This window comes from Somniosus microcephalus, chromosome 24 (assembly GCF_052327205.1).
Source record: "Somniosus microcephalus isolate GS21.2 chromosome 24, FLI_Smic_1.0, whole genome shotgun sequence".
NCBI classification, from domain to species: domain Eukaryota; kingdom Metazoa; phylum Chordata; class Chondrichthyes; order Squaliformes; family Somniosidae; genus Somniosus; species Somniosus microcephalus.
The window spans coordinates 46227008-46240841 of record NC_141010.1 but is presented as its reverse complement, the minus strand read 5'-3'; the positions used below and the strand labels follow the sequence as shown (position 1 = coordinate 46240841).

General features: G+C 45.7%; 1 protein-coding gene across 1 annotated transcript in view; it reads right to left on the bottom strand.

Annotated features, from left to right (window-relative positions):
* Positions 1-13834, bottom strand: part of nsfa (N-ethylmaleimide-sensitive factor a) — a 294195-nt gene that overhangs the window by 128223 nt on the left and 152138 nt on the right. Inside the window, exons 11-12 of the mRNA XM_085966605.1 lie at positions 12794-12868; positions 8667-8854 (exon numbers count right to left, since the gene is read on the bottom strand). Of these exons, the coding sequence (XP_085822731.1) occupies positions 8667-8854; positions 12794-12868 (263 nt within the window). The remainder of the gene's footprint in view (positions 1-8666; positions 8855-12793; positions 12869-13834) is intronic.

Here is a 13834-nt window from a genome sequence, read left to right as displayed (position 1 = left end):
AGGCACAAAAACCAACCCCAGCAGAAAAACTTAAGTACCAGCACCAATGTTCCCCGTAACTTTTTTTGGGTGCGTGGCCCCGTGGCCTGTTCAGTTTCGCGCATGCACGAACTTTAACATTGCCAAGCCGGTCCCATGGAGCTGCGCGACCACGCAGCTTATAGGGAACATTGACCAGCACCAGTCAGACAGTGTTGAAATGTGTCGAAGAATGCCTTTACGTTACAACAATAGTCTCAGTGTGAAGCTTGTAATCAGTGAGGGTGCTCAACAGGTAGGCCCAGAACAAGGGTCATTTGCTCTTGTCCTGGCTACAGCAATCTGACAAGGCACCCAAGCCTTCATCTGTCACTAAGCATCATCACATTGAACATTCACCAACATCTTACGCTGGGTGGCCAAAGGTTTTGAGTCTGTTACACAAAAAGAACTGCAAGGGAGCTTGCCGTTTGCAAAAAGCTCTTCTGTCAAAAACAAAACACACAACTACCTACCCTTGATCAGCTATTAATTGACTTTACCTCACTAACTTTCAGCCACTCGGCCCTGCCTTCTGGAGCACCCTTCCTAAACCCCTCCACTTCTCTCATTACCTCCAGAAAGCTCAAACCCAATCTGCCGATTTGTCACCTCTGCTAACTCTCTCACTAAGGCTCACTGTTTGTCTTCTCCCTCTGTGAAACTCTGGTTTCATTTTTCCCCCCTTTATTAAAAGGCACTATTTAAATCTAAGTACAGGAAACTTTCGATTAACCGGCCACTAAATAACCAGAACGCTCTAGCCACCGGCAAAATTCAGGAGTCGGTTCAGATAACTGAAGCTGTTGCTAAGCTACAGAGACGCTTGCAACTTGTGCCGATTGTTTTGAAGCTGTTCAACAGGGTTTGTTGCTTTAGACGGAGCTCTGAGCTCCGTATCTTTTACTATAGCGTTCGGTTATCCAGCATTGTTGATGGACCGGCACCAGGTCGGTCCCGTCCGTGCCGGATACCAGAAAGTTTCCTGTAGTTGCATTGTTATCAAAGTACTTAGGTTTTACAGTGCTTAATATATTACCTACTCAACAAATGACTGCAGAAGATCCTATCCATCACTTCATCTTAATGCTCTTTATGGATCAAAGCTGCTGATCGTACATTTACCACCGTTACACTAGAATTATTTGGGGTTCTATTTAATTGCTTCGCATTTACAACAAGCAGCCTGCAGCGCTCCTTTAAGACTTTAGAAAAAAAAATTGAATTTATATAGCACCTATCACAATCTCAGGACATTCAAAAGCTCTTTACTGCCAATGAAGTACATTTGAAGTGTAGTCACTGTTTTAACGTAGGAAATGCGGCAGCAAATTTTGCACACCCTCAAACAGGTGAAATAAATGGCCACACGATCTGTTTTTTAGGCTTTGGTTGAGGTGTAAATATTGCCCAGGACACCAGGGAGAACTCCTTCAATAAAGTGCCACAGGATCATTTATACCTGATGGATAAGGCAGGGCCTCGGTTTAATCGTCTTGCCCGAAAGACGGCAACTCTGACGAGCAGCAATCCCCTAGTACTGCCCTGAAGTGCCAGCGTACATTGTATGCTAAAGTCTCAAGTGGGGCTTCACCCCACGACCTCGGACAGAAGCCCAGAAGCCAGAGCGCGACCACCGAGGCAAGGCCGACTCCCTGTGTACATTAAAATCTTGGGTGTTACCCGTATGAACAGTCAATAGGAATCAGGCCATTACAGAACTGCTTCTGTTCTATAATGCAAATAAGGCACCAGTGACAAATGATGGAACTAGATTGACTTTACCTCTGCTTCTTACTTCCCGCAAGAGTCACATCATTGCTGTTCTGGTCTTGCATGGTTTCCATGGTTTTAGCCAGCCTCCCACATTAGGTAAATGCAGGGCTCTGCGAGGGGTGGTCGAGAATGTTTTGGGTAGTTTGTAAGTCTAACTTCTACAAAAGGACAGCAGTGTAAAGCAGTTTGGTTTGGTGGCAACCATGTGTATACACAACAGAAATAATTCAAGGTGGACACATGGGGCCTCACCTGGAATTCAACCACAGATTGGTCAGGAGATCAATTTCAGAGGAATCTTTTAGCTCTAATGACTGAAAGCAGGATAACATTACACTTGATTCAGTGTAGAGGGTGGGGGGGGGGGGGGGGGGGGGGTGTGAGGAGAAGATGGAAGCAGAGTCCTACCTGAGGGCACGCAGAGAGAAAACAAAAAAAAAACAAAACAAGCACAACAATGAAACTACTCTAATCTACAGCATCTACATTCTCAGGAAAACATCCAGACATGGATAATGCTGTTTAGATAAGGAGGAAACAAACGCCAACACCTACATGAGCTCAGCTTCTGGTTACCAATTCAGGAGGCCACTCACTGGAGGGAAAAAAACAGATCAATGAGGGGCAGAAGGGACTGTGCAAAAAGTGCATATTCACCAGAGTCCACATATTACTGAACACTTTGACCTGCCAGTCAGGCCTCCACACAGAGTTTAAGGGGCAAAGGTTGCATTTCTCAGGATGCAGGGTACTAAGACTTCAGGGGCGCAAGATGAGCAGGACTGTACCATCGCACGGTAAGCGTTTAAAACTACAGCTCCCAATACTGTAGTTACAAAATGCTGATAAGCCTTTTGCAGCCTGCTGGGCACCGGTCACGACGGAAGCACACCGTTTTGAAACCAACTTTGGAAACACTTTGCACAGTGTGCTTTTCTTGGCCAAGGAAACAGGAGAAAAGAAGAAAATACTGCGGATGCTGGAAATCTGAAATAAAAACAGAAAATGCTGGAGATACTCAGCAGGTCAGGCAGCATCTGTGAAGAGAGAAACAGAGTTAACGTTTCAGGGCGATGACCTTTTGTCTGACGAAGGGTCATCGACCTGAAACGTTAACTCGGTTTCTCTCTTCACAGATGCTGCCTGACCTGCTGAGTATCTCCGGCATTTTCTGTTTTTATAACAGGACAGAGACATGGTCCCCAACCACAGCCAGTGGCACTTCATCACAATCCGTTGACAGATGCTCCAGCACAGCTCTGGGTGACCGATCCTCCAATTCTCATTCTGTGAGGAAACATTTGTAGCCTATTCACAATGATACGGTTCAAATGTGGCAGGTAAGGAACCTCACAATTGATTAGGTTTCTCAACACTCCAGCAAGCTGTGCCACTGTAGCACTCTTAAGCATGCAGTAATTTATGCATTCGAAAATATAGCTAATTGGCGCATTCATCAAAGCACATTGTGCTACACAGTAGAAAGGCCGGTAAACATGGACGTTCCCCAAGAGAATTCCCTTTACATAGGATATACGACACAGAAAGAGGCCATTCGGCCCAACCAGTCCATGCCAGCATTTATGCTCCACTGGAGTCTCCTCCCATCTTTCCTCATCTAACTATCAGCATAACCCTCTATTCCCTTCTCCCTCATATGCTTGTCCAGCCTCCCCTTAAATGCATCGATACTATTCGCTTCAACCACTCCCTGTGGTAGCGAGTTCCACATTCTCACCACTCTCTGGGTAAAGAAGTTTCTTCTGAATTCCCTATTGGATTTCTTGGTGACTATCTTATATTGATGGCCTCTGGTTATGCTCTTCCCCACAAGTGGAAACATTCCCTCTGTATCCACTCTATCAAAACCTTTTACAATTTTAAAGACCTCTATTAGGTCACCCCTCACCAGGAGGAGAAAAGAGACCCAGCCTGTTCATCCTTTCCTGATATGTATACCCTCGCATTTCTGGTATCATCCTTGTAAAATAGTTCCCTTTCTCAGCTATGCTGTTGTGGGTGGACAAATCCTCTGCCCTGACCTCAGCTGCTCTGCCGCTGAAACCTTTATCCATGCTTTTATCACCTCAGTTCAATTTCTCCAATGTCCTCTTTGCTGGCCTCCCATCCTCCATAAATCCCAACTCATCCAAAACTCAGCCACCAGTGTTCTGTCCTGCACGAAGCACCGTTCAGCCATCAAAAATACTAAAGCTTCCCTCGTGTATTTCTTAAGCAGTTCAGCGTAGATCATAAGATCTTGAGCTCATTCAAAACTCTGCTGCAACAAATCCCAACTCGCACCAAGTCCCGTTCACCCATCTCTCCTGTGCTCGCTGAGCTTCATTGGCTCCCGGTCCGATCTCAAAATTCTCATCCTGCTTTTCAAATCCCTCCATAGCCGCTCACCTCCCCATCTCTTACCTCCTTCAACCCTACAAACCTGCAAGATCTCTGCACTCCTCCAATTCTAGCACGTTGAGCGTCCGAGTTTCACCCCTCCGCCATTGGCGGCCGTGCCTTCAACTGCCTAGGCCCCAAGCTCTGGAACTCCCTCCCTACCCCGCTCACCTCCATTAAGGCGCGCCTTAAAGTCGAAATCTTGTCCTAATATCTCCTTACGTGGCACGGTGCTAAAGTTAGTTTGATAACTCTCCTGTGAAGCCCTTGGGACGTTTTACGTTAAAGACGCTATAATAATGCAAATTGCTGTCGGTGTTGAGAGTGGGTTGCCCATCTGCCCTCTTGACTGAGGATAGCTTGTCGTCCACAGGAAGAGAGGGGAAAATAACATTACAGCAACTATCTCGAGAGTAATCGGTGTGCCAATGATAGCCATAGCCTTTCATACTCACTCAGGAGACAGGGCATTCCTCTGATGTTTCGCACTGAAAATGTGTTTGTAAAAATGGCACCGAGCACAGACTGCCTGCTTTGATGTGAAGATAACTGACTTATGGTGAAGGTACTCAGAACCACTTGCAAATGGATTTATGTCTAGCCCCTGGCTGAGGTTCAAGAAACAGTGGCCCAGATATTCCGATCCCTACGGGTGGGTACTCGATGTCTACCCACCCGTAGGGACTTCGGAAATGCCAGTTTCAGGCATGCCAAGCGCATGCGCTAGAAACCGGCATTTCTGATCTGTCAAGAATGCTCTTGGCAGATCCTCCGGCTGCCCGGGAGAAGGGCCTCTGCGGGCAGAGAGTTCCACTTTTTGGAGACCCTCCGTCCGCAGAAAACACTTACAATTCTTATGCCTGGTAAAAGCAGGCAGCCTAATCTAGAGCCGTCTTTTGTCTCCACTAGTCCCATCACCATCTCGTCTCGTTTTGAATACCTCTTAATGTCTCTTCTCTTTTGTTCTCTCCCAGCCTGGCCTCTTAATCCATTTCATTTCCTGTGCTTCTTTAGTCTTGACAAAGGGTTTGACCCGAAATGTTGACTATTTTCTTTCCACGAATGTTGCCTGGCCTGCTGAGTTTTTCCAGCATTTTCTGTTGAGATTCCCTTCTGTGATTGGCTCCCCATGGCCCACATGATCCCAGGGACGCTGCGAACTACCTGCACCTCTGGGATATGTGGGCCCTGCGCACCGGCAGTTTGGAGGCCCAGGAGCAGAAGCGTGTGCGTCCCGGGAGCACTCAGGTAAGGGCGTAGATTTTTCCAGATCACAGGACTCCGCCCGCGGGAGGCCTGCGATCGGAAAATACAGGCCCATCTCTTCAATTTGATTTGTTCAACTGTGGAAGACTCCTGTGGATTTCCTGTACCCCATTTTAAACTTCAAGGGGGACTAGAGGGGAATGAGAGGCAGTCTGCTGCTGCTCAAGGTCTTCCTGCCCTACAGCAGCCTGTGAGAAGGTGGCCGCCTGCCGCCTATGTGATCGCTAGAGGAAACCTCACAAACAATGTTACAGGCGTTGGTCCAGGTTTAGTATTACCATGAGAGCAATGAAGTGTTCAGTCTTATTATTGCTAGTACCCAGGAGATGTAGCATAGATAGGAACAGGAGTAGGCCATTCAGCCCCTCAAGCCTATTCTGCCATTCAATTAGATCATGGCTTTTTAAAAAAAAATTCATTCATGGGATGTGGGCATCACTGGCAAGGCCAGCATCTATTGCCCATCCCTAATTGCCCTTGAGGAGGTGGTGGTGAGCCACCTCCTTGAACCGCTGCAGTCCATGTGGTGAAGGTACTCCCGCAGTGCTGTTAGGTAGGGAGTTCCAGAATTTTGACCCTGCGACAATGAAGGAATGGCGATATATCTCCAAATCAGGACGGTGTGCGACTTGGAGAACTTGCAGATGGCAGTGCTCCCATGCGCTGGCTGCCCTTGTCCTTCTAGATGGTAGAGGTCGCGGGTTTGCGAGGTGCTGTCGCTGATCTGTACCACAACAGCAACAACTTGTATTTATATAGCACCTTTAACATAGTAAAGCGTCCCACGGCGCGGCACAGGAGTATTTTAAGACAAAAAAAATGACACTGACACAAAGGTAAATTAGGTCCTTGGTCAAAGAGGTAGGCTTTAAGGAGCGTCTTAAAGGAGGAAAGAGAGGTAGCGAGGCGGAGGGGTTTAGGCAGGGAATTCCAGAGCTTAGGGCCCAGGCAACAGAAGGCACGCCACCAATGGTTGAGCGATTATAATCAGGGATCCTCAAGGTGGCAGAATTAGAGCGGCGCAGATATCTTGGCGGCGGGCGGGGGGCGGTTGTGGGGCTGAAGGAGATTACAGAGATAGGACACAACCTCATTTACCAGTCTTTGATTCATATCCCTTGATACATTTACCCAACACAAATCTATCACATTTTTGACAGCATCCACAGCCTTTTTGGGAGACAGGGTTCCAGGTTTCTACCACCCATTCTGTGAAGAAATGCTTCCTGATTTCACTCATGAATGGCCTTGCTCTAACTTTAAGATCAACATTGCACAATGCAAGTTATACGAAATCTGCCATATTGATTTTCTGCTGTTCAGTTTATACTTTCAATTTAAACCAGATTTGTCAATTATACCAAAGTCACATTTTGTTGAGAAGTGTTTATTCTTCCATTTGAAGACTAGAAAAGCATGAGATGGCTCGCGTCATTTCCAGTAAGCTTATTACATAATAAGAGCTTCACAGTTTGACCCTGCGCAATGCTGCAGGCATTGGGCAGTATTTTCATTGAGCCGTGAAGGCGGGATTGGAGGCGTGTGGGGGGTTAAAATCTTGAAATCGGAGAGCACGAACCCATCCCGCCCCCAACCCACCTCCATGCCAGTTTCAAAGGAGGCGGGTACCCGACCCGCATTGGGACCCGCCTCCCCGAGACGGGAAGGGGATTAGTGCCAATTAACTGCCTGTTAACAGGATTTAACAGGCAGTTTTTAGCCTAATCCCTATTTTTATTGGTGAAGTGTGGGATTCCCGACGGCTCCAAACCATGCCAAGTTAGCGAGGCGGACCGTCGGGATGAAGGGCTTGGAGGGGTCGAGATGTCCGGTGTTCAGGTGAGTGATGGGTGCATGAGTGCAGAGGTAAGTGGGTTTGGTGTGTGTAAAGTGTTTAAAGAAGTCTTACTTACATGTACTTACCTTTACAGCCTTCCTTCAGGTCTCGGGAGTCCCTTATCTCACCAGCACAGAAAGCAGAATGGCCGCGATCTGTCGAAATCTGCAGCATTCAGCTTTCTGTTCCAGAGAGATCTCTAAATCATCCTGAGAGGAAGGAATTAACTTAGTGTACAGATTGTCAGTGTTTGACAGCTTCAAACAGCTGTGAAACGCTGATATTTCATCCGTCAAAAGCTCTTGACAGATGAAATGTCAATCTGTGACGTCACCTGTTGCCGGGTGGGCCTTAATTGGCCTGCTGAGCGGGCTCAACAAGGTCAATCAAGTGAAAATCACGTGGGTTGGCCACAACTCGATGGAGACGGGACTACAACCCCAAAAGTTGTAGTCCCGCCTCCTGAATGAAAATCCAGCCCATTGTGTATAACTGGTAGCACTTGGATTTGTAGGGAGCAGTCCCAGGAATGGAGGGGTGGGGAGGGAGTTGGGAAAGGAAAAAAAAATTGCAGCTACTAGCCTGCTTTGTAAGATTATACACAGCCCCATCGGGGTGGAACTGGTTTACACTACAGATTTGCAGTTTATTTAACTTCCATTCTAATATAACCATTTAAAGTCTAGTTCAACAGTTTCAGACCATAACCTCTGCCCCATCTTGTTTTTTTCTCTCACATGGCAGCTGTCGACCATTCTGCCATTTACACTTCATCTAGAGTCATCTTTTGTTTCTTAACTTGTCCCATTACCATTTCCTTTTGCCTCGCACCATCATCCCTTTTGTCTTTTAATCTCTCCTGCCTTCCATCCCATCACAGACCTTCCCTTTTGTTCTTTCCTCCCCTCCCCCCCCTTTCCCTGCCCCTACACTTGCTTAAAAACCTGTTCCATCTCCAACTTTTCCCAGTGCTGACGAAGGGTCATCGACCTGAAACGTTAACTCTGTTTCTCTCTCTCCACAGATGCTGCCTGACCTGCTGAGTATTTCCAGCATTTTCTGTTTTTATTTCATTTAAAGTCTAAATGGATCTGAGGAAGTGCAACTCTGCATCATAGGAAGCACAGCATATGTCCAGCAATGTTAAAATACAACTACCTGTATATCAATATTTCAACACACAACCATCCCTCAAAAGGCAGATGTGAAGATACTTAATTGAGGCAATGTACAATAACAAGAGATTGCAATCAACCAGATACATTCGTGCAGTTATGCAAATTAAAATGCTCCATTTTCTGGTGCAACTATTAACGCAACAACCATGTAGTTGGAAACTGCTACCAAGCACCCGAATGCCCTTGCTTACCTTTATGTGTCGGTTCATTGCGGTCGACTGAGCAGCTCGCACTAGACCCTCCAACTCGGCACCACTGAAATTCTTGGTCTCTTGGGCGAGTTCGAGAACATCGACATCATCGCTCAGGAGACTGTGCTCTCGCATTCTTGCTGTGTGAATATTCAAAATTTGCACTCGGCCCTTCTCATCTGGCAAGCCTGATGGGGAGCGAGAAGAATAGTAGAAACAAATGGACACTTCTTTAATGCTATCAAAACTTAGCACAGCTTGAACATCCAAGAACTTACCAATGAGGAGTCACATTTCCTGCTTGGCCAAGCATTTTTTCCCTTGAAACATTACCTTTCCCCAAAAACAGCAGACTGTTTTCATAGCTTCGTCGTTTGCATTGCACGGTCTACATTAGCAAAGTGGCTGCATATGATGGCATCGGGGTAACAACCCCCAGTGGACTTGGTACGGTACAACCGTCAACTAAAGCCTGTTGTGGCTAAGCACCCCTAATTATCCAACTTTCTGGATTTCCCCACAGGATAACTATCAGGGTTATAGGGGCTCCACATTATCCAATATCAACAAGCAATGTACAATCGGCAGATTAAGAGCTTCCGCAGTGGTTAAAGGGGCTGTGTGTAATTTCCCCAGGGGTGGTTTGCACCAAGGGAAACCAACTCATGTTTCGCCAGCCGATTTTAGTGAGTACCTTCATTGGTGGTTGCAAAGCAAAGCATTGCGGGGGGGGGGGGGGGGGGGGAATGGGTTGTTGCACTCCTACAGCATAAAAGGACCTGTGTCACTGTCCATTAACCAGCGTGATGACCATCAGTGGATTCATCCCATTCGAAGGGATTAGACAAAACTCAACATGCATGGGTTTTCAACTGGTACACAGTATAACCCCCACATACTTTCTGCAATATTGCTGTTTTTCTTCAAGTAGATGACACCGAAGCACCTTCAGGTGAGGCTGTGCTCCCAGTCCAGAGCCTCACTAATGGCGAGCACGGGTCAAAGAATCAGAGCCATCTCCGAGCTGGACTTTCTGCTGGCGAGGCTCTGTGCCATAATTTCCTCTTATCCATCTATTATCCTGTATTTCTAACATTGAAATGTTCTTTCACTTGATAAACAGTCAAGCAAGGAGCTTCAGGGCATTAACTAGGGGGTGAACAGATGGGCTTCAGAACTATTGAATACATTAGCTACTTCAGTACTGAAATAGCTTAGCAGCTTTTGAAATATGCTGACATTTCCCACACCTGCAAAAACATTTGGTGTTTTTCCAATGTTAAATATGGAATATTGACACTGGAGTAAGGGCAGTCCATCAGGTGGAAAAACGTTGCTTCATGCCTGCAGATCCCCCATCGAGAGTTTCCTCTCCATCTCCAGCGAGGGAAAGATGCCAAGCACAGGCACAGATTCAAAAAGGTTTATATTTCAGAACACAGTCAATCGGCTACAACAACAACCACCTTATTTTATATATCGCCTTTAATGTAGTAAAACATCTCAAGGCGCTTCACAGGTGTGCTACAAAACAAAAACAAAAAAGATATATGGGCAGATGACCAAAAGCATGGTCAAAGAGGTAGGTTTTAAGGAGCGTCATACAGGAGGAGAGAGGGGCAGCGAGGCGAGGTAAGGTATCAGACATATTCAAGCCATCTAGGTCCATTGAAATTTTCAAGACAGATCAAGAGATATTTGTTGAGTAAGGGTATATGGGGATATTAGGAGAAAAGATGGGCAAATGGAGTCGAGGTACAGGTCAGCCATGATCTAATTGAATGACTGAACAGGCTCGTGGGGCTGAATAGCCTACGCTTATTCTTATGTTCCCAACAGCACTGGCAGATGCCCCGAGGTGCATCATTAGCTTTTTACCTGAGGCGCGGACCACAAGTAAACAATGTTTAACACAATGACAGATCTCACTATACACGAACATTTTGAGATGTCCATTTAACCTGCAAATATCTGGGCACACTTTTTAAAAAAAAAAGCACAAAACTAAATTTCAATGTACAGAGAAACCCTTCCAACTGACTTCAGCAGTAAAACTTAAACTTCTGAAAAACACACAGTTTGACCTCCAATCGACCCAAAGATCTGCTCAAAAACAATTGATCGCTACTTGATCCAGGAAGACACAGCAATTACACCTCTGGCCTTAAAAGGGTGCACCAAGTCACACATAATAGCATGCTAGCAGAAAAATACATAGCGTATTACATAGCGTATTACACTTGCCCCAGACCTACCACAAATCATTGCCACGGAGATGCACTAATATAAGACACAATTCTCTGAATTTACATAGTGCCTTATCCCTTCAATTTTAATTCATTATGTAAAGCATGTTGAAGTGCAGTAAATGCAGGCGTACAGATCAGCTCTGCCCCGTAAAAAGCCACAAAATGACTGATCAGTTTATCTTTAAAAAAGTGATACTGGTCAAGAGGGGATTATAGCCACCATTATTGTAGTGCCATGTGATTTTTAACATCCACCTCAGACCAAGGGAACCTCAAATTTAACATCTCATCCAAAGAACATAAAAAAGACAATTGTAATGTAGGAAACGCGGCAGCCAATTTGCACACAGCAAGGTCCCACAAACAGCAATGTGATAATGGCCAGATCATCTGTTTTTGTTATGTTGGTTGAGGGATAAATATTGGCCAGGACACCGGGGATAACTCCCCTACTCTTCTTCGAAATAGTGCCATGGGATCGTTTACGTCCACCTGAGAGCGCAGACGGGGCCTCAGTTTAACGTCTCATCCGAAAGACGGCACCTCCGACAGTGCAGCACTCCCCTGGGAGTGTCAGCCCAGCTTTATGTGCTCAAGTCCCTGGAGTGGGACTCAAAACCGGAGTCAGAGGCGAGTGTGCTACCCACTGAGCCACAGCTGACATCTCCAACAATGCAGCACCCCTCCGTTAGTGCATTGAGTGTCAGCCTGGATTATGTGCTCAAGCCCTGGTATTGGACTCAAAACCGGAGTCCATTAATTCAGAGGCGACAGTGCGACTAGTTGAAGTTGAGAAGTATTTGTTGCATGTACAAGTTTAGACTCGGGATTCTTGTCCAATTGGATACAGTACACTTTGGAAACTATACTAATATTGTAATCGGATCACTAATCTTAAACTTATTTCAAGCTTTTCACATGCTCAGGAGGGTCTGCTGCCACTAGCTTCTGCAATAGGTGCCTCGAACCCCAGTACGTATTCCAAGGATATGCGGCCCTGGACTTCAAACCCTACCGTGAAACATACATCTTCGATTTCACGCTTTCCCCCATCTTGCGAGCTGAAACTTTTATGGGGGGTGGGTGGGTGGAGGCGCAGAGGGGAAAGAAGCGAACTTTTGAAGACTTGTTTGTCGGTTTACACCCAACACCTGAAAAAGGTAACCTTCGCAGCTTAATTGTATGCCTTTATCCAACAAAATCATCGTGGGAAAATGAAACTTTTAGAAAGTGAACTTCCCTGGTTAGCCATGCCAGGAAGTGCCGGGTATCAAAGAGAAGCAAAATGAAAGAGCAGCTAGAAACAACTCATTAAAAAGAAACAGTGTCCTTTTGTTACCCGGCACATCATGTACACAACATTTTGTCAAGTTATTAAATGACAACAGAATCAGCAGAATCAGTGATGAGCCGAAAGGTCACTCACTCATTGAATCTTTGTGCCCAATGGAGCAAAGCTGGAGTAGGGAAAACTGCAAGCAGTTCAGCAGCGTCTCCGCAGACAGGCAACGGCATTTTGTCTTTCCTCACAGCCATGGGCAGCAAGCGCCTTTGCTCCATTTCATGAGCTGGACGCAATCACCAACTTAGCGCCCATGTATGGGGGCAAGCACATGTCAGCGAATCGGGGCGATAGGGCACTGGGGCCTAGCGGCGCTCCACACAGCAGCAGCGTTGGGTGAAATTGGCCCCATGTGTTCACAGCAGGGAACAACAGTTCTGCATCAACGCAGCAAGTCCATTACAGAACAGAATTGCACGATAGCCTTTCCAAAAACTAAGGACTTCAAATGTATATTAAACACCATTTGGAGAGCTGGTTTAAAACCACTGTAAAACAAGGAGATAAAAACCTTCCACTGGTGGGACAAAGCTTACCAATTTCCATTTTGACTTCCAATCGGCCAGGTCGTAGGAGAGCCTCATCAATCAAGTCTGGTCGGTTCGTCATGCCTAGAAAGTGTTACAATGCTTGAATTAAAACAGCTTTTGATACAAACCTTGGATCAAAGGTGAATGCAAAACCGATAAAACTATGGGTATAGCAGTAGCCACTCATCCAGTGAAAAATCTGTTTGGCAGGGTCGCGACAGTGATGGCCTTTATTATTTGGCTAATAAGTTTAATGTAAATTGGGTGTTAGTCAATTTAGCCACCGGTCAAATGTCCAGCCATTTGAAAAGATACCTGGCGAGATCGCCTTACATAAATTTTAGGCAAAGGTTTTTTACATCAAAGCAGTTGCATTTTCACACATTGTGGCAACATGTTCAGTTTGACATCAGACAAGGAAAAAAATAGTTCATCAATAAATCTGCCTCCATGACGTAGGGAAGCATCCGAAACAAAATTCTAAATCTGAAAAAAGGTGATGCCAGGAGTGGAGACCAAGGAACTACAGCGAAGTGATTAATTTATTTTATAACCAAGTCAAGTAAATCATAATAATTATAACTAACTTCAGTGTTTAATCAATCAATCAGGTCGAAGGGGATTAAATTAGAATTAACTAAAGAGAGGATAACAACATTAAAGGGTTGCGAATTTTCATTAAATTAAAATTTGACATATTTATAAATAAGAGTTAAGTAATCAGCTAACAAACAAAAACACTGGGCAGAGCAGGAACAGTTTAAAAAGGAGACCCTATTTTTAAATTAAATAAATAAAAGGTTCTATAGGGACGGCAGTGCAGGCGGTGTGCCGCAACTGCAGCACGTGGGAGTTTGTGGACAGCATTGCGATCCCGGACAACCACATCAGCAGCAAGTGCCTGCAACTCGACGAACTTCAGCTCAGAGTTCTTGAACTGGAGTCAGAGGTGCAGACATTGCAGGGCATCAGGAAGGGGGAGAGTTACCTGGACACTTTGATCCAGGAGGTAGTCACACCCCTTCGTGTAGGTTGTGGTACAGGTCT